Source organism: Cricetulus griseus, chromosome 6 (genome assembly GCF_003668045.3).
Source record: "Cricetulus griseus strain 17A/GY chromosome 6, alternate assembly CriGri-PICRH-1.0, whole genome shotgun sequence".
NCBI classification, from domain to species: domain Eukaryota; kingdom Metazoa; phylum Chordata; class Mammalia; order Rodentia; family Cricetidae; genus Cricetulus; species Cricetulus griseus.
The window spans coordinates 15181356-15202759 of NC_048599.1; the positions used below are offsets into that span (position 1 = coordinate 15181356).

Consider the following 21404-nt stretch of genomic DNA (forward strand, 5'->3'; position numbering starts at 1 on the left):
ATGAAGTTTCAATAACCTTGATACCCAAGCCACACATAGACAAAACTAAGAAAGAGAACTACAGACCAATATACTCAATAAAATACTGGCAAATCGAATCCAAGAACACATCAGAGAAATCATCCACCATGATCAAGTAGGCTTCATCCCAGGGATGCAACGATGGTTGAGCATATAAAAATCAATCATTGTGATCCACCATATAAACAGACTGAGGGTAAAAAAACCACATGATCATCTCACTAGATGCCAAAAAAGCCTTTGACAAAATCCAACACCCCTTCATGATAAAGGTCTTGGAGAAATCAGGGATAACAGGAACATACCTCAACATAATAAAAGCAATATACAGCAAGCCAACAGCCAACATCAAATTAAATGGAGAGAAACTCAATGCAATTCCTCTAAAATCGGGGACAAGACAAGGCTTTCCACTCTCTCCATACCTCTTCAATATTGTCTTTTATGCTCTACCCAGAGCAATAAGACAACAAAAGGAGATCATGAGGATACAAATCAGAAAGGAAGAAGTCAAACTATGATAGTCTACATGAGTGACCTGAAAAACTCTACCAGGGAACTCCTACAGCTGATAAACACCTTCAGCAAAGTGGTAGGATACAAGATTAACCCAAAAATATCTGTGGCCTTACTATATACAGACGATACATTCATGGAGAAAGAAATCAGAGAAACATCACCCTTTAAAATTGTTACAAACAACATAAAATACCTTGGGGTAATGCTAAACAAAAAAGTGAAAGAACTGTACTGTAAGAATTTTGAGTCTCTAAAGAAAGAATTTAAAGAAGATACTAGAAAATGGAAGGATCTCCCATGTTCTTGGATAGGTAGGATAGTAAAAATGGCAATCTTGCCAAAAGAAATGTACAGATTCAATGCAATCCCCATCAAAATCCCAACACAATTCTTCACAGACCTTGAAAGAACAATTCTCAACTTTATATGGAGAAACAAAAGACCCAGGATAGCCAAAACAACCCTGTACAATAAAGGAACTTCTGGAGACATCACCATCCCTGACTTCAAGCTCTATTACAGAGCTATAGTCCTGAAAACAGCTTGGTATTGGCACAAAAATAGACAGGTAGACCAATGGAATAGAGTTAAAACCCTGATATTAACCCACACACCTACAAACACCTGATTTTTGACAAACAATCCAAATTTATACGATGGAACAAAGAGACCATCTTCAACAAATTGTGCTGGCTAACAGGATGCAAACATATAAAAGACTACAGCTAGACCCAAGCCTATCGCCTTGCACAAAACTTAAGTCCAAATGGATCAAAGACTTCAACATAAATCCAGCTACACTGAACTTATTAGAAGACAAAATGGAAAAATACCTTTGAATTAATTGGTACAGGAGACTGCTTCCTGAACATTATACCATTAGCACAGACACTGAGATCAACAATAGATAAATGGGATCTCCTGAAACTGAGAAGCTTCTGTAAGGCAAAGGACACAGTCAGCAAGACAAAAAACGACAACCCACAGACTGGAAAAGATATTCACCAACCTCACATCTGACAGAGGGCAGATTTCCAAAATATACAAAGAACTCAAGAAGCTAGACTCCAAAACACCAAACAATCCAATTAAAAAGTGGGGTACAGAGCTAAATAGACAATTCTCAATAGAGGAATCTAAAATGGCTGAAAGACACATAAGAAAGTGTTCAACATCCTTAGCCATCAGGGAAATGCAAATCAAAACAACTCTGAGATACCATCTTACTCCTGTCAGAATGGCCAAAATCAAAAACACCAATGACAGTTTATGCTGGAGAGGATGTGGAGAAAGGGGAACACTCCTCCACTGCTGGTGGGAGTGCCAACTTGTACAGCCACTTTGGATCAGTCTACCACAAGATCCAGCAATTCCACTCTTAGGCATATACCCAAAAGAAGCACATTCATACATCAAGGACATCTGTTCAACAATGTTCATAGCAGCACAATTTTTAATGGTCAGATCCTGGAAGCAACCTAGATGCCCCTCAACTGAAGAATGGATAGAGAAAATGTGGTACATTTACACAATGGAGTACTACTCAGCAGAAAAAAAATGGAATCTTGAAATTTGCAGGAAAATGGATGGAACTAGAAGAAACCATTCTGAGTGAGGTAACCCAATCACAAAAAGATAAACATGGTATGCACTCACTCATATGTGGATTTTAGACATAGAGTAAAGGATTACCAGCCTACAATCCACACTGCCAGGGAAGCTAGGAAACAAGGAGGACTCTAAGAGAGACATACATGGTCACTTGGAGAAGGGGAGAGGGACAAGATCTCCTGAGCAAATTAGGAGCATGGGAGGAGGGGGAGGGAGCTACGAGAATGAGATGGGGAGAAGAGGAGGGGTGAGGAGGACATGAGGGGGCAGAAAGTCTGATTCGGGGGAAGAATAGAAGAAAACAAGAAAGGAGATACCATAATAGAGGGAGACATTTTAGGTTTACAGAGAAATCAGGCACTAGGGAAATGTCTGGAGATCTACAACGATGACACCAGTTAACAATCTAAGCAACAGAGGAGAGGCTACCTTAAATGCCCTCTCCTGATGATGAGATTGATGACTGACTTATATGACACCCGATAGCCTTCATCCAGCAGCTGGTGGAAGTAGAAGCAGACACCCATCACTAATCACTGAACTGAACTGGAATCCAGTGCAGAGAAGGACGAGTGATGAGCAAAGGGGTCCAGACCAGGCTGGTGAAACCCACAGAAACAGCTGACCTGAACATTGGGGAGCTCTTGGTCCCCAGACTGATAGCTGGGACACCAGCATGGGACTGATCCAGACACCATGAACGTGGGTTTCAGTGAGGAAACCTCGGAAATCTACGGGTCCTCCTATAGTAGTTCAGTACTTATCCCTAGCAAAGGTGTGGACTTTGGGAGCCCATTCCAAACAGAGGGATACTCCCTGAGCCAAGACACATGGGGTGGGCCTAGGCCTTATCCCAAAGGATATGACAGACTCTGATGACACCCTATGGAAGGCCTCACCCTCCCTGGGGAGCAGAAAGGATATGTGATAGGTAGGGTTTTAGTTGGGGTGGCGGGGTAGGAGAGGAGGGGAGGGAGAAGGAACTGGGATTGTCATGTAATGTTTCTAAATCAAATAAAAAACATGGTGGGGGAGGAGAACTGAGCTCCTCATGCCTGTGCCATGGCATTTAGTCACTGACACATTTCTCAGTGCCCCTTCACCATTTTTATAGTTCAACTGAACACAGACAGGAGAAGAAAAGATAGTTATGAGACTGAATTTCCAGTAGACTTCTCACTGATGTCAGAAACAGCAAGGGTAACACTTCTCCGCAATTTGCAAGCTGTCTGGAGCAATGTAGGATGCTTCACCCACAGAGCGTATAAGGATAGGGAAGAAAGTTGCACAGTGGTCATGTTTTTATTTCTATTTTCAAATTTGTGTGTATGTGTGTCAAAGTCTAGTGTAGTGGAGGCTGGTCCAAAACTTCTGATGCTCTGATGATCCCTCTACCTCCTAAGTGCCGGGATAATGAGTGTGTGAGTGTGTGTGCACCATACCTATCTTTTTAAAATTTTATTTATTTATTATGTATACAACATTCTGCTTCCATGTATTTCTGCACACCAGAAGAGGGCACCAGATCTCATAACGGATGGTTGTGGCTGGGAATTGAACTCAGGGCCTCTGGAAGAGCAGTCAGTGCTCTTAACCTCTGAGCCATCTCTCCAGCCCCCATACCTATCTTAAATATTATTATTTTTATGTGGAAATTTGTAACAGTCAGTAATATTAGTAAGGTAAGATTCATCAAAGTTTCTGGGAATATGGCCTATATAGGATTCAAGAGCATTTTAACCATCAGTCAGAGATAATAGACATAAGCAAACAAAGAATGAAACTATTAAAAAAAATCCATAGCCAATGGTGTTTTGACAATGTTTACTGAGTTCAACATTAATATTTAACACTTACTTGATTTTTGTTTCTTTCCCCATATTCACAACTTGTTTTGTATCTGCTATTTTGAAACTGTCATATTATAATTATGTATATTTATGGATTGTAACATTTTTCTAATTTTAATTGGCAAATTATAATTGTGCATATTGACAGAGGATGATGTGGTATGTTAACATCTGTGAACTATATGGAACAATTACATTAAGCTAATAAGCATATCCATTGTCAATGTTCTCTGGAGCATCAGAAATAGTAAAAAAAAAAAAAAATCATCCCGAGTGAGATAACCCAGACCCAGAAAGATAAATATAGTATGTATCCACTTATATGTGGGCATTATCCATTAGATAAATGATAACCAACCTACAATTCACAGACCCAGAGAGTTTAGGTATAGAGGAAGGGACTGGGCAGGGGACCATATGACTCTCCATTGGAGGAAGAAGTAGAATAGATTTTATGGGTAGACTAGGGGTGGGTCAGATGATTAGGCAGGGGGGTGTAGAAGGGGAGATAGGAATGTGGGGAGAGAAAGCTAGAATTGATGGACATTTAAGGGGTGGCATGAAAACCTTGTGCAGTGGATAAACAAGGTGATCCTAGTGAGGTCTCCTAATAATGTGGGTATTAGAGACCTAACTGGCCATCTCTTGTCACCAAATAAGCCTTCTAGTACCAGGACTGTATTGCATTTAATTGAGTTATCAGCCAAGAAGGCCAAGTATACCAAATGTGCAAATATACCACATTTCCTTTATCCATTCTTCGATTTAGGGACATGTAGGTTGCTTCTAGGTTCTGGCTATTACAAATACTGCTGCTATGAACATAGTTGAACAGATGTCCTTGTGGTATGTATGTGCATCCTTGGTCTCTTAGTGTTTGTAAAACATCTATCCAGGACCTTCTGGATTTCAGAGATTCCCTTAAGAAGTCAGGTGTAATTCTTATAGGTCTGTCTTTATGTTACAAGAACTTTTTCCTTTGCTGCTCTTAATATTCTTCCTTTATTCTGTATGTTTGGTGTTTTGATTATTATGTGGTGAAGAGACTTTTTGTGGTCCAGTCTATTTGGTGTTATGTAAGCTTCTTGTACTTTCATAGGCATCTTTCTGTAGGTTGGGAAAGTTTTCTTCTATGATTTTGTTGAATATGTTTTCTGCACATTTGAGCTGGGTTTCTTCTCCTTCTTCTATACTTATTATTCTTAGGTTTGGTCTTTTCACAGTGTCCCATGTTTCCTGGATATTTTGTGTTAGGGATTTGTTGGACTTAAGATTTTCTTTGGTCAATAGATCTATTTCCTCTAGTGTATCTTCAACACCTGAGATTCTCTCTTCCATCTCTTGGATTCTGTTGGTTATGCTTGCATCTGTAGTTCCTGATCACTTACCCAGATTTTCTATTTCCAACAGTCCCTCAGTCTGTGTTTTCTTTATTGTATCTATTTCAGCATTCAGGTCTTGAACTGTCTGAATTGTTTCCTTCACTTGTTTGCTTGTTTTTTCTTGACTTTCCTTGCTTTCTTTATGAGACTTGTTTATTTCTTGCATTTTTTTGGTTTGTCTTTTCCTCCATTTCTTGTACCTTTTGTTTGTTTTTTCTTCCATTTCTTTAAGGGATTTTTTTTATTTCTTCTTTGAGGGCCTCTACCATCTTCATAAAGTTATTTTTAAGGTCATTCTCTTCTGCTTCATCTGCGTTGGGATGTTCAGGATTCCTGGTGTAGAGTCCCTACACTCTGGTGGTGTCATATTAGTTTTGTTGTTGAATGTGTTCTTATACTGTGCTTTTTCCATCCCTTCTTCCAGTGGGTGCAGATTGTTTCTGTCCTTCTCTCGGTAGTTATGGTCCAAGGCTCTGATGGCAATAGATTCTATTTGGTTTGCTCTGTCCCCAGGTCTCCCTCCCAGTGTGTGCAGGCAAATCCAAGACTCCAGTGGTGACAGATGCTGGATGTTTTGGTCTGTCCCCAGGTCTCTAGGGGATTTGGTGGTTGGGAAGAGGCTACATGCAGTCCCCAGGGTTAGTGGACTCTAAGGAGGGGTGGAGAGTGGGTAGGAGAAGGCCCAGTACTCACCTCTCCCAGTGGGTGCAGGTGGGTTCAAGACCTATTCCTTCTATTTCTCTCCATTCCATTTTTAAATTGGGTCATTTATCTTCTTGATTCTTTGTATTTTGAGATACTTGCATATTTGGATATTACTCCTCTGGCAGATGAATAGCTGGCAAAGACTCTCCCCCATTCTGTGGAATTCTTGTTCACTTGATTGTTTTCTTAGCTATGCAGAAGTTTTTTAGTTTTATGAGTTTCCAGTTGTTGATTGCTGGCCTTAATTCCTTGGCAAAAGGAGTCCTATTCAAAAATTCCTTTCTTACACTTATGTCTTGTATCTTCACTTTTACATCTCTTGCCTTTGCTTCTCTCTTTTTAAACATTTCTCCTCTACTCTTCTCTTTCCTTTCTTTCTTTTATTTAATTTTTTTTTGGTTTTTTGAGACAGGGTTTCTCTGTGGCTTTGGAGGCTTGTCCTGGAACTAGCTCTTGTAGACCAGGCTGGTCTCGAACTCACAGAGATCTGCCTGCCTCTGCCTCCCGAGTGCTAGGACTATTAGGTGTGTGCCACCAACGCCCAACTTATTTATTTAAAAATTTTATCTTATATGTATATATGAGTTCTTGCGTGTGCACCTGAGAGTGCCTTATGCCTCTGGAGCCTGGAAGTCATTGACCCCACCCTATACCTCGAGGTGCAGACAGTTGTGAGTTATCCACTATAGGTGCTATGAACAAGTCTCAGGCCTTCCCGAGAACAGTAAATACTCTTATCCACTGAGCAAACTATCCAGACTTAAGAAACAACTTTATATAAGAAAACAGTGCTAGAAAGATGTGTGGGGGTTAAGAGTATTTATTGTTCCTGTAAAGAGCCTAAATTTGTTGCCTAACCCAACATAGGCAGAGGGGCTAGCTTGTCTGCATAGGTGGTCCCTTTGAGTGAGCAGTCTCAGGCTATAATTACCTAGGAGGATGAAGCTGCAGTTGCTAGTTTCTGTGCACACTGGTCAATCCATAGCACTCAGATTCTTAGAGAAAGCTTTGCCATCCCTCCGAGCTTCATCTGAGGGTGGACTTGCTGCTCCCATGGGGCTGAGGCCATTGGATCCTTGGCATGGCTGTCCCATATCAACAACACACATTCACTCAGGACTTTTCTCACTTGGGCTTCCTCCACTCCCTACCATTATACTTTATAGCAATGTAAAGAAGAAATTGAGCTTTACTAATTCATAGTGTAAGTAATAAACAAATTGCACCACCAATGTGTTAAGAATGTTTATTTAGATGATACACATACGTCTTAACTAGGGTGTCTATTGCTGTGAAGAGACACCATGACCACAGCAACTCTTATATAAAGGAAAGGAAAGCATTTCATTGGAGTGACTCACTTACAGTTTTAGCAGTTCAGTCCATCATCATCACGGCGGGACACGGCAGTGTGCAGGCAGGCGTGGTGCTGGATAGGTACCTGAGGGTTCTGTATATTGCAGACAACAGGAAGTGATCTGTCTCACTGGGTGTGGTTTATGCATACAGAGGTTTAGTCCATGATCATCACAGTGGAAAGCATCAGGCATGGTGTTGGAGCAGTAGATGAGAGCTGTCCATCCTGAGAGACAGAGACAGACAGAGAGAGAGAGAGAGAGAGAGAGAGAGAGAGAGAGAGAGAGAGAGAGAGAGGGAGGGAGGGAGGGAGGGAGGGAGAGGGAGGGTCTGGCACGAACTTTTGAACCTGTAAACCCATCCCCAGCTACAATACTTCCTCTAACAAGGCCACACTTCCTCCAAAAAGACCACACCTCCTCCAGCAATGCCACACCTCCTAATTCAGCTGAACCAGTTTATCAGCTGGGAACAAGGCAGGCAAATGTATGATCCTATGTGTGCCATTCTCATGCAGACCACCACAACTATGTGACTCTGTTGGCTCAGAACCTTGCTTGTAGAATCACAGAAGTCTGATAGCTTTACTTCTGGCAGTGCCTGTGATGTGTTGTTTCCTTTCCATATTTATTTCTGCTCTTGGGGGATTTATGCCCTGAAGTCCTCATTAAATACTCAAAGAAAGGTATATGAGCATCAAGATTTGCATTTGAAGACACCTTTCCTAGCTATTGTAGCTAGTCCTCTGGTGTGTCTATCCACAGATGACATTGTTTAACACATGCTTGTATAAGTGGTAGACACTTTGAGTATCACGTGTAGGGACATTGAATGTTTTCTTTTCCATTTTTAAAGTTATTTATTTATTTATTTTTATATGATGTGCGTTGGTGTTTTGCTTGCAAGTATGTCTGTATGAGGGTGTCAGATCCTTTGGAACTGGGGTTAGAGACAGTTGTGGGCTGGCATGAGAAAAGAACCTAGGTCCTCTGGAAAAGCAACCAGTGATCCCAAGTGTTGAGCCATCTCTCCAATCACTGGGGCCACTTGTCCCGAGCAATAGTCTCGCCGGCAAGAACCACACAGGACATTCGGATCCTTCTGCAGGAAAGCTTTAATGCATCTTGAGAGGAGAGCATAAGCTTACCAGAGCGGAGACCCCGAGCCAAGAATCCCATCCCCTAATAAAGGCTGGCAGCCGCTGCCTGGGACGTGTCACCCTATGATTGGCTTCAGCTCCTCAGGCCATATGACGCCACGGAATAGGCAGAGATCAAGGAAATGGAAAATTACCCAGCGCCTGCCCAATAATTTACATTCAGTGCCTTCAGGCGCCATCATTGTAATGGAGAATGCAGGGACGGCTCCCTACAGCCACTGAATCTTAAAAAGAAGCCATTCAATGAGCAAGATACTTGAACCACGCCCAATATGTGCTGCTATGGACTGGTGAACCTGGGGACTCCTGATGAAGGCTTTGCAGTGGCATATTGGAACATGACTTCTCTGACATAGCCTAGGTTGCCAGTTTGAAGCCCCACTAAGAAGATGGTCAGTCAGGGATTAGGGTTAGTGTTACTTGAAGTGATTGGCAGCCATAGTGCCTGCTACTGAATAATGCCTCTCTGTCCAGAGCTTAGGAAATGTGTCTTTGCGTAGGATTCACCATACTGACACCTAAGGGCTCTTCCTTTAATTGTGGAACTGTTAATTCCAGGAATCTAAGCAGCCCCTAGGCCCCAGAAGCAAGAGACTTCAGGAGATAATGATGCAGAATGATGTCTTTTTTATTGAAAAGATTGAATTTGAATATTGTCAGGGTTAGGAATGTTGAGAAAAAGCAGGCGTGAGAAGAAAGTGATAACCATGGGCTGTTTCTGGGATCCGTGGGAGACTGAATCCTGAAGACAACACAGACTTCTCAGTTCAGTGACACCTAGGGAAAGAGAGGACAACATGTGAAGTCAGACAGGGGAGGGCACAGGGGACATTTGGTGTAGGTCTCAGGTCTCTGTGATCGCCTTTACTGCAGGTTATTGCTATATTTCATCTCTTGTGTATCACAGGCAGAGGCATTTGTCATTCTTTTTTTTTTTTATTTTGAGAGGGAAGAGGAAGCTAACTCTTGGAGCTATGGCCTCACCGGGCTGTGTGGACACAAGGAGATTGCATCTACAGCACTGTTTTGTACCACGATAAGCATGAAATTAAGTTTTACAAGCACAACACAAGAAGTGACAGGGTTCTATTATAAGCCCATAATATTCTTGCACAGGTGGTGCATACTCAATTTTACCACTTGCTGGTGAACCTGGGGCAGGAGAAAACCATTGATGCCACACACTAAGGCTAGGAATTCAGGACACCATCACAGCTCAGCTCCTTCCTCTGCTCTGCCAGGTGCTTTCCTCGCTTTCCCAAAGGTCATACTCCACAGCTCCCCAGGTATGCACAGTGGGGACCAGCCAGTTCCACAAAGGCTCAGGGAATAGCCATGCATAGCTTCAAAACCCTGAGGTAGGCATCTCCCTCACCTGGCGATATTCTTACCTTCATATTGGCCCAGGTCTTCAGTTGGCCAGTGAATGGATTATTTCCCAGTAATCCTGGTTTTCGTTCTACTTTTATAGGAGCTCATGCCTTCATCTTGAGATCCTCTTGTCTTGAAACTAAGATCGCCATCACCCGGTTTCTCCCTCCTTTCCTCATAGATTTCCTCAGTGAAGGTAGTCTTGGGACTTTTTGATTTAAAGGAACTCCATGAACTCTCACTGTGGCTGTATTCATCTTGGATAGAACTCGATCCCCCACTGCTGCCTAGGACTTTTACTTCAAGGTCTTCACTAGATGTGTCTTGTGAAAATCTTTCTGTGAAGAGAAAAACACGCCTAATTCTCTCTGCCCATCTTTCTGTATATTCTGGATTAGTTGGGCATCAGGACACTGTCAAGAGCCCAAGCTTCAGCTCTGGTTATGGACCTGTGTTCAGATGTACCTTGTTGCTGTTTTGCTGCCTACAAAGCCATTGAGCTTTTAGTCCAGTTAGAAACTGGAATGGTCTACTTGTCAAATGGCCCTCTCAACTCCCCTCACAATTGACAACGAGGATGTTTGTATTACCCGATGACCCACATTCCCCTGCAGCCCTCCTTACTGACATTTTGACTGCCCCTTCACTGATAGTCACATGAAACTTATGGGTAAGATTCAAAAAAGACTCCATTTCCATCAGGAACGGAAGCCCTAGGAACATAGCCTTTTGTAGATGCCAGGTGGACCCCTTGGAGAACATTTTCCTCAAATACCTTTCCCACAGAACAAACTTGCCACTCACCACGGGGTCTCCCCACCGCTGGTTCTGTCACCAGAACCAGGAGCAAAGTAAGGAGGAAGAAGCTGGTAGGATTCATCTTGCCAGGAAGGGCCTTGGCTGAGAGCTGAGCTGAGCTTCTCCTTTATATATTTCCTGACTGGCTTTGCCTACAGGTATGGAAGGCAGTGACCTTTCTTATCTGTAAATGTCAGCTTCATTGTCTCTGCTCAGTAGGGGTCTTGGTACTGCTCCCTTGAACTCTGCAAGGACACAACATCAGAGCAAGCCCAGACAACCTCCCTTGTACTTTGAGAACACCGCACAGCGATTTCTGTACTTGCAGAACCTCTTCCAGTTCAGAGTGAGGAAGAGGCTGGAGGCTGCAAGAGTCTTCAGGACTTGGTCATGCCTTCATTCCCCAGCATGGAATGCCTTCCAAGACCCCCACCACTTAAATCAATCACAGACACCGCTCCATACTTGTATTTTCAGAACACCCTTCGCCCGCAGTGTTTTAATTTGAAAATGAGTGAGCACAGAGGTAGAGAGACAGGGAGAAATGGTGCTTGAGAAGGATCCAAAGACAGGAAGTTTGAACAGTCCATAGATGATCTCATTGACAGAGCCCTTACCTAGCAATAGCAAGGTCCTCAGTTTAGTCCTGAACACTGCAGAATGAACTCATAAAAAATGAACAGGTAAAGCAAGACACATCAACATTGAAAGCTGCCATGAAGTTTATAATCATGATTGACACATGCCAATGCTCTTCAACACTTTATATTGGGTCAGTCCCCAAACCGTTGCTTTGTTGTGTATTCTGTGTGTGTGTGTGTGTGTGTGTGTGTGTGTGTGTGTGTGTGTGTGTGTACATGAACTGGGGGAAGGAAAGTATTTATTCCCTTTTATACCTTACAGTCTGTAACCAATGATATCAGGACAGGAACTCTGGTAGGAGCCTGGAGGCAGGAACTGAAGCAGAGGCCATGGGAGAACACTGTGTATTGGCTTGCTCTCATGCTTGCTCAGCCTTCTTTTCTGTGTTTTAGTTTGGTTTCTTTTTTTTTTTAGTTTTTTTATACATAACATTATACTTATTTCAGTATTCCTAGAGGTAAGCAGGATATAAGTGGCAAGCTAAATTTCTAACAATGGCATAAATAGCGAAATTTTTCATTTCTCTTGGAATTTTGGTCTCTACAGATTACTTTTCTATCCACTTTGTCTCTCTTGTAAATCTTTTTTATGTTTTTGAGATTATGTTACAATCACCTCATTTCCTACTTCCCTTTCTTTCCTCCAAGCCCTCTCCTATGTCCTCTCTTTCAAATACATGGCCTGTGTATTCACTAATTGTTAAATACATATATCTTCCTAAATCCATTAGTACAACCTGCTCAGCCTGTATAATGAGATATCTATCTATCTATCTACCTATCTATCTATTTATCTATCTATACATATACATACATACATACATACATACATACATACATACATACATACATATGTTTTCAGGGCTGAGCATTTGGTGTTGGATAAGTGTGCTCTTCCCCGGGGAAATTCTTCTCCTGCTCTCAGCATCACTAAGTTGCCTGCAGTTCTTTGTCTAGGTTGAGGCCCTTTCCCCCATCCACTTCAGCGTGTCTTATGGTTGTCCTTGTTCAGTTCATGTTTAGGTAATCACGTTGGTGAGATTGAATGGGTGTAGCTTCTGAAATTTCTAGGAGGCACAATCTCACAGCCAACTCTCTGTATATTTGTGTCTTACAATCTTTCCACCCATTCTTTCACAATGACCTCTGGAACTTAGGTGCAACAGTTGTGTTGTTGTAGATGCCAGTTGGGACTGAACTCTACAACTGTACATTTTGAGTGGTTGTGGTTTTTCAAAATATTTTCTGTCCGGTGCAAAGAGATGTTTCCATGACCTGGGGTAAGGGCTGTACTTATTTGTGAATATAAGGACAAATATTTAGAATGTAGTTAGGGATTATGCTGATTTAGTGAAGTTGTGGTTGTAGATTCTTTTCTTAGATACATGACTTCACTAGCCATGGGTAGTTGGTTAGTTTTCTAGTACCGGGCATGATTCCCTCTAGTTGGGTGGATCTTGAGTCCAATTAGAGTTTTTGGTGACCATCAAGTTGTGGTTGCCACTATTGCAGCCTTAGGGTTACCTTTCCTTCCAGTCATTGTTGTCGTTAATATGCATCATAGTCCTAGGTAGGACTATTTGTTGCCTCCTTCCTTTGGAAGCTTGCATGGCACCTTTGATACCATGAGAACTAGACCTCAGGGAGGAGGCTTTCAGGTCAGTCCAGTCCTCTGGGTCCTGTGTCTGAAGTGCATGGTGTTTTCAGCAGTAGGGGCTTACCTTTCACTTCACTGAAGAAAAGTAAGAACGATAGCAATAGCCTGTAATGTTTGGGAATCTCATGGACAACCGCAACCAACAACTCAAAAGAGAGCTTCTTATTCCTGGTGTTGGAGTTTTTGTTAGATGGTCTATGGCTTTTGGAGGGAGAACTGTCAGCGTAGATGTGAAAATTTAATTTAAACTATATGTATATACACTGGCCTATTTGTATTTTTAGATAGATCATTAATTCTATGTTCCTTGTAAGTTTTTCATGCTTCCTTACCCTTATTTACCTTCTTCCCTTCTTCTATGTCCATCTCTTTTCTCCTCCCTAATTAGAGTCCCTTCTGTAGTCTCCATTACCCCCCTCAGATTACTTGTTCCCTGCTCTTCTCATCATCACCCCTCACACCTCCACCCTCACAATGGCCCCTTCTACTTCCCTGGTTTTTGCAGAGTACATCATTAAAGGGGAGAATTTCCCATGATGCTGTTGCACAGCTGCACTCACAGTGATCTCTTAGGAATGTTCTCTACCATCATAAACTCAATGAAATATGGCAGTTAGAATCAGTGAATATTTCCCACCTGTGTGGAAGTCGACATTTCTACAGTCACGAGACCACCCTAAAGCTTTCAGCCCGTCATCTCTTCCCATTGAGTTCTGGAGTCTGTGCTGTGGGTACAGCCAGTAAGAAGCGAAGAGCATCCCTGCAGTGAGCCTGAGTGTGGTCCCAGAGGAGCCAGGGTTGTTCTGAAGGGAAGATAGGTAGAACTTATTTTTATTTATCTCCCCCTAAATTCTGATCTGCCACTGGGAGCATGGTGTGCAAAAAAAGGAGGATCGGGTTTTTAGGAGAAGAAAAGGAGTGACAGCAGCTTACCACTAACTGGATTTTCCATGCCCTGCTACAATGGTTCTCACTTTGCTCTTAGTGTAGTGATGCCCCGCCCCCACCCCCAGCAGAGCTCTTAGATCACTGTGGAGTGACACTGGCATGGCTTCCTGTACCTGCTTGACTACACTCCTATCACTTCTTTCCTTTTGGGAGGCCTCCAGGAAATGCCTCATGCAGAGACTGACTGTGAAAGCAAGGACCTGATAGCTTGGCTTGTATTTTTAGATTAAAGAATTAATCTTTTATCTAATCTGCTATGCAAAAAGTTCAGATAAAACCCAGGGAACAAATCTGAAAAAAATAAAAGGCCCAGAAATCACAGAACACAGTATTATGTTGATATTGATAAAGAACTCATTAAAACTCACATCCATCAAAATGAAAGCAAGAACCAGCAACCCAGGGGGTGGAAACAAGCAAGCATAAGTTCACCAGACATATTGATTCCAGTCAGTGGAATAAGTAAAAGTTGCCGGATGATTGTTTTGAAAGCAAATAATGAATGGCACACAGTTTGACTCTCAGCACTTGAGAGTGCTGAGCCAGGATATTGTGTAATCAAAGCCAGTATGGGTGATGTAAGTGACACTCTGTCATATAGAGATGTGTTAATTCCACCAGGCAAGTGTAAAACCACTACCATAATTTGAGCCAAATCTGAAGCAAGCTTTAAATAAAGACTAGCCAGGGTAATGGACTCTGGCTTCCAGAAAATGGTGACCAGTCATATTGTGCAGAGGCTTATAAAGGCAAACCCATAAGGCTACATGTTTCCCACCAGGTCCATTCAGAGGAAAACATATGGGCTGCCATCCTACTGAAGGAAAGTCAGGGCAGGAATTTATGACAGAAACTTAAGAGGCAGGAACAGAAGCAGAGGTCGTGGAGGAGCACTGTTTACTGGCTTGCTCTTCATAGCTTCTCTAGTGTGCTTTCTTATAGCGCCCAGGACCACAAGCCCAAGAGTTACACTGCCCACAGTGAGCTGGGGGCCCTTTCACACCAATCATGAAAATTGCCAGAGCTTTTCCCAATGGCCAATCTGGTGGAGGTATTTTCTCACTTGAGGTTTCCCATTCCCAAATGGCTCTGCCTTCTGTCATACTGACCACCACCACCAACAACAACAAAACCCAGATAGCACACAATGGCTTCATTTCAAATGTTTTCCTTTTATATGCTGTAAGAATCATTTTTAAATATTACATAGAGATGCTAAATGACAATGGACACAAAAAAGAGGTCATTTTGAATATTCCTTAAGGATGTGAAGGCAGAATATCTTGGAATATGTGAGTCCCACCTTGATAAATGCAGGAGTGATAGCTGGAGTGTTCACTGTCTTAGTCCATGTTCTATTGCTATAAAGGGACCCCATGACCATGGCAATCTTATAAAGGAAAATAAACCACCACATTCCACTCCCTGTCCCCCATAGGCTTGTAGCCATATCATAATGCAAAATGCATTTAGTACAACTTCAAAAGTCCCCACAGTCTATCACAGTGTCAAGACTGTTTAAAAGTCCAAAATTCAAAGTCTCCTCTAAGACTCAAGGCAATCTATTAGCTGTGACCCTCCTGAAATTACATACCTCAAACATATAATGACACAGGATATACATTACCATTCCAAAGGGGAGGAAAGGGAGCATAGTGAAGAAATATTGGACCAAAGCAAGACTGAAAAACAGCTGGGCAAACGCCAAGCTCTGCATCTTCATGCCTCATATCAAAAAGCTCTTCAGATCTCCAATCCTTTCAGCTCTTTTTCCTCCCTTAGGCTATTCCCACATGTGGTTAGCATCTCTCCTTGGCAGGTATCCCACTGTTCTGGCATCTCCATCATTTTTGAGTCTCTAATGAAATTCAGGCTTCACTTTTGTAACTTCACATGATGGCCTCTCTGGGCCTGCATGCAGGGGCACCCCTGACACAAGCCTGGCCTCAGCTGCTTTCCGTAGCCACAGAGGGATGGTTCATAACCTTTTTTGTGTCCTTGACTCTAAAGCTAGAACCACATGATTGAACTTGCCAACTTCTTGAGCTTGCTGAGGCCGGAACATGGCCCTGCTGTTCACATACATCTTTACCAGCTTTCTGTTTTTGATGGTTTTCTTCACCGCCTAAGATTGGTTGCCCTGCAACTCACTCTGTAGACCAGGCTGGCCTCAAACTTAGAGCTCTGCCAGCCTCTGCCTCCTGAGTGCAGGGATTAAGGGTGTCACCACCCTAAGATTTTCTTTAATTCCTTTTCACAAGTTGGAAGCTTAGCTGGGTGAGGTCTCACCCTGAGGTCACCACTGCCTTTATTCTACTTAGCATCAGCCTTCTCTTTAATGTTTATCTTCTTGAGCACAGGATTTAGCCCCATTATACTTTCGGATGCCCCGCTTTCCCCTCAAACTATTCATTTTGTATTTTTCTTTGCTCACTTTCTTCTTTTCATTATAGATCTGCATAAGACTGGCCATTAATAGCCACAGGACACAGTCAGTACTAGGCTGTTTTGAAATCCCTTCTGCTAATGCCATTAGTCCCAAACTCTTCAATTTAGCTTCAGGCAGATTTTTCAGTAAGGGCAAAAAGCAACCACATTCTTTGCCAAAATATCACAAGAATGGTCTCAAGACCACAAATCAATATTCTTCCCCCCTGAAACTTCATGAGCTGGGCCCCCAAAGTTCCAATCAGCCTCAGAACCAGTCTTCTACACTCCTACTAGGATGGCCCTAAAGATGCTGTTGCCCTCAGACAGCAGGAAATAAATGTAAGGACACAATACCCACATGTGGTGGATGGTTTTTGGTCTTTCCTTGGGTTGTGGATATTTGTCATTTGTTTAGGAGAATTGGTTATAAGTTGTTATTGATAATGGTCAGGGAAAAAGGTAAACAAAGGAGATTAGAGTCAAGGTTCTTGTTTTGAAAAGAAAACAGGGAGGTGCAGATATTTTAGGATAGAAAGGGTAGAGTGTTGAATCTACTTTGAAAAGAAAAAAAGGAGGATATGGTGATATATTATTTATAATTTATTAAAGTTTGATTTCAGAAAGCAAAGTCAGCCTCAAACTACAGAGATCAGACAGTGGTGACGCACTCCTTTACTCCAAGAAGCCGGAAGCTAGGAGGTGGTATAGTACTCACGTTTAATCCTAGGACTCAGGACTAAGAGGTAGATGGATCTCTGTGAGTCCAAGACCATCCAGATCTACGTGAAATTGATCCAGTCAAAGGGAAACCGTCCCCAAGGCCCATCATGGACTATTTAGTCTCAGGTTCATGGCCATCTAAGCAGTATTAGATATGGGTTCCATCTTATGAAATGGGCCTTAAGACCCACTTAAAGCCAGGTGGTGGTGGCACACGCCTTTAATCCCAGCACTCGGGAGAACAGAGGCAGAGGCAGGCGGATCTCTGTGAGTTCGAGACCAGCCTGGTCTACAAGAGCTAGTTCCAGGACAGCCTCCAAAGCCACAGGGAAACCCTGTCTCGAAAAAACAAAACAAAACAAAAGGCCCACTAAAAAAGTGGTTGGTTATTATCATAACATTTGTGCCACTAATGCAGAAGAATATTTTGCAGGCAGGACTCTGTTGTAGGTAGCAAAGTTTATAGGTGGTTAATATTTTTCATCCTCTGGTTGTATGCAGGGTACCTTTCAGCATCATGAGCACTGATCAAAAGGGGTGAAAGCCCCTAGTTGGGGACCAGCTCAATGTCTTCCTGTTTGATGATGTAAGTAAGTGATGTTTTCAAAAACAGGGCATTCAGTCAGGTTATGAAGGTTAGCCAATAGTCTGTAATGTTTATGTAGAGGTGCCTATAGTATTCCTTTGGCTAATGACTCAACAAGATGAAACCCATTCCTGGAACTGGAAGGATTATTTGGTGGCAGAAGTTGTCTAGTTGGGACATTGTTTCCCTCTTTATATGATGATTCCATTTAAATTCCTTTCATACACATGTATATTTAGAAAGCTTCCACAGTAGTAGTTTTCCATATGACTTTTCAAAAGGTTTTTAGTGTTAATTGTCCCTCCCAATATTCCATCCTTTACTTTTCTCCTTTATCTTCCTCACCATGTAGCCCTTACATTTCAGTTTCTTCTTTGTCTTGCCGTTTTGGTTGTGAGCCTACACTATAACAGCTTAACCATTTCTTCAGATCCCTGTTATCTCTTGCTAACACTATATTCTATTTCTCCTTCCTAGTTAAATTCCCCTCCTCTACTGTGGTCCCTTACTAGGTACCTAATGTCTGGGTTTTTTTCCCCGATTGAAGTCTACATATTGAAAGCATAAAAGCTAATATCTCCATATAAGAGAAAACATATAATATTTATCTTTTGGTGTCTGGGTTACTTTGAATGACTTTTTTTTCTAGCTCTATGCATTTACCTGAAATTTTTGTCATTTATTTTTTCTTAGTAGCTGAATAGAACCAGTTGATGGACATCTAAGCTGGTTCCAATATCTGGCTTTTATAAGTAGAGCAGTGATGAACATGAACACGGATGAATAAGTTTCTCTGAAGTAAGAAAGAGTCCTTGTATATACACCCAAGATTTCATATTTTGAGAACTATCTGTTTAGTTCTGTACTCCTTTTTTTAAAATCATAGTTAAGGGCTATATTATAGTCTCATCTATCTTTATATAGCTTCATATATGTATGTTAGTCTATAGCTATATCTATTTATGGAGATATACATTTTTGTTATTGATATATATTTAATCTCCTTTTTCACAAGTACATTCTTACAGTTCAGGTGTTGGATTTTGTTACACGTACATAGTGGTTTTCATGGACTTATAAACTGCTGTAGTTTTCTTTTATTTTATCTAAATAACTTTTTCCATTTGTTTTGTGTACCGACTGCAGTTTCCCTCCTTCCTCTCCTCCTGTGTACTCTGTTTTTAATTGGTTTATGTTCTACATACTAACCCTCTATCAGATGCATAATTAGAAAAGATCTTTTCCTCTCTCAGTCTGGACACATCGGGGAGGGCCTAGGCCCTGCCTGGGATGATATGACAGACTTTGGAGATTCCCCCATGGAGGGCCTCACCCTCCCTGGGGAGCAGAGGGGGGAGAGGGTGGGGGCTTGGGAGGTTGGTGGGGGGCGGGGGAGGAGTGGAGGAAGAGGGAACCAGAATTGACATGTGAAGCAAGCTTGTTACTAATTTAAAATAATAATAATATAATAATAAATCTAAAAAAAAGATCTTTTCCCATTTTGTAGGCTGCTGCTTTGCTCCAACGATGGTGTCCTTTGATGTACAGAATCTTTTCAGTTTCATGAGTTCCCATTTGTTAATTACTGATCTTAGTGCCTGTGCTGCCAGTGTCCTGTTCAGAAAGTCTTTTTCTGTGCCAGTGCGTTCAAACTTACACCTCACTTTCTCCTTTATCTGATTTAGGGTATCTGGTCTTATGTTAGCATTCTTGGAGTTGAGTTTTGTGCAGGGTGATAGATATGGATTTACTTTCTTGTAATCTGTTTTTATGTGAAAATTATGCTTTTTTTCTGTAGCTCTGTAATAGAATTTGAGATCTGGGATCATGTTTACCTCCAGCAATTCTTTTTTTTCTTTTTCTTTTTTTCTCGAGACAGGGTTTCTCTGTGTAGCTTTGGAGCCTATCCTGGCACTCGCTCTGGAGACCAGGCTGGCCTCAAACTCACAGATATCTGCCTGCCTCTGCCTCCCGAGTGCTGGGATTAAAGGTGTGCACCACCAATGCCTGGAAGCAATTCTTTTTTTATGCAGCATTGTTTTAGCTAGTGTGTGTGTGTGTGTGTGTGTGTGTGTGTGTGTGTGTGTGTGTGTGTTTCCATATGGAGTTGACTATTTTTCTTCAATTTCTGTGAATAATTGTTTTCTAATTGTAATGGAAAGTGTATTCAATCTATAGATTACTTTTTGTTAGAGTCATCTGAGAGGAGGAAACCTCTGTTGAGACCAATTCTCCATAAGATTGGGTTGTAGGCAAGCCAATAGAGCATTTTTTTTCTTTTCTCTTCTTTTTTGAAGTTTGTGAGTTACAAGTTTAATGTGAAACATAGATTTAAAAAAATTCTTCTCTCATGCCATGCATCCCAACTACATTTGCAGTTTCTCCTCCTTCTGCTGCTCCCAGTTCCCCCATCTCCCCTCTCCTCTAGGCCCATTCCTACCCCCATTCCCTTCAGAAGAGAGTAGTCCTCTCAAGGGTATCAATCGAACATGGCATAATATGTTACAATAAGACTAGGCACAAACACTCATATCAGGGTTGGGCAAGGCAACCCAGTAGGAGGAAAAGGATTTCAGGATAAGAAGAAAGAGTCAGAGACACGCCCACTGTTAGGAGTCACACAAAACACCAAGCTAAGAACTATAACATATTTGCATAGGACCTAGCACAGACCCTCGCAGGCTCTGTGATTGCCACTTCAGCCTCTGCGAGACCCTATGAGCCCTGCTTAGTTGATTCTATGGATATGTTTTCCTGGTGTCCTTGACCTCTCTGGATCCTATAACTCCCTGCCCCCTACCACTTCTGCAGGGCTCCCTAGCTCTGAGGGGAGGAACCTGATGGAGCTCTCCAATTTGGGCTCCCTCTCCACCTAATGTTTGTCTGTAGGCTTCTGCATCTGCTCACATCAGCTGCCAGAGGAAGCCTCTCTGATGATGATTGGGCTATGGGTATAGCAGAATATCATCCGAACTCATTTTATTGACGTTTTCCTGTCTTTGGTTATGGGTTATCTAGTTTCCAGTTCCTGATCATCCAGGCTATGTCAGGCATGGACTTCCTCTCTTGGCATGAGCCTCAAATGAGATCAGTCACTGGTTGGCCACTCCCACAAGTTGTGTGCCTCCATTGTCCCAGTACATCTTGCAGGCAGAATAGATGGTATATTGAAGGTGTTGTGGCTGGGTCGGTGTCCCAGTCCCAACACTGGAAGTTGCTTGGTTACTGAATATGGCCAGTTCAGATTCCAGCTCCTCTACAACTAGGAGATCTCACTAGGGTCACCCGCATAGAATCCTGAGGTGGGGGGGAGAGAGAGCAAGAGAGCGAGAGAGCGAGAGAGCGAGAGAGAACAACTGGAATTGGAGGACATATGGGGGTAATTTTCTTTTCTTTTTTTTTATAAAGAATTATTTATTTGTTATGTATACAGTGTTCTGCCTGCATGTATTCCTAACTACATTACAGATGGTTGTGAGCCACCATGTGGTTGCTGGGAATTGAACTCAGGACCTCTGGAAGAGCAGTCAGTGTTCTTAACCTCTGAGCCATCTCTCCAGCCCAGGGAACATTTTCTTAATTAGCGACTGATGTGGGATAGCCTAGCCCATTGTGGATGGTGCTACCCCTGGGCTGGTGATCCTGGGTTC

At 42.3% G+C, this 21404-nt stretch overlaps 1 protein-coding gene across 1 annotated transcript; it reads right to left on the reverse strand.

Moving 5' to 3' along the window:
• Window positions 1–10034: 10034 nt before the first annotated feature.
• Window positions 10035–10854, reverse strand: LOC103162688 (seminal vesicle secretory protein 5-like). Its single transcript, XM_035446604.1, has 2 exons — window positions 10779–10854; window positions 10035–10312 (listed from the first exon to the last, which is right to left on the reverse strand). Exons 1-2 carry the CDS (start codon window positions 10852–10854, stop codon window positions 10035–10037), a joined length of 354 nt encoding a protein of 117 aa, XP_035302495.1.
• Window positions 10855–21404: the final 10550 nt, after the last annotated feature.

Bases quoted from the DNA above. Each gene is read 5' to 3' on its own strand.
- LOC103162688 (XM_035446604.1), bottom strand. From the start codon at position 10,854: ATGAATCCTACCAGCTTCTTCCTCCTTACTTTGCTCCTGGTTCTGGTG. The intron at 10,313-10,778 runs GTGAGTGGCAAG...TTCTCTTCACAG, and splicing joins AGCGGTGGGGAGACCCCGTG to AAAGATTTTCACAAGACACA.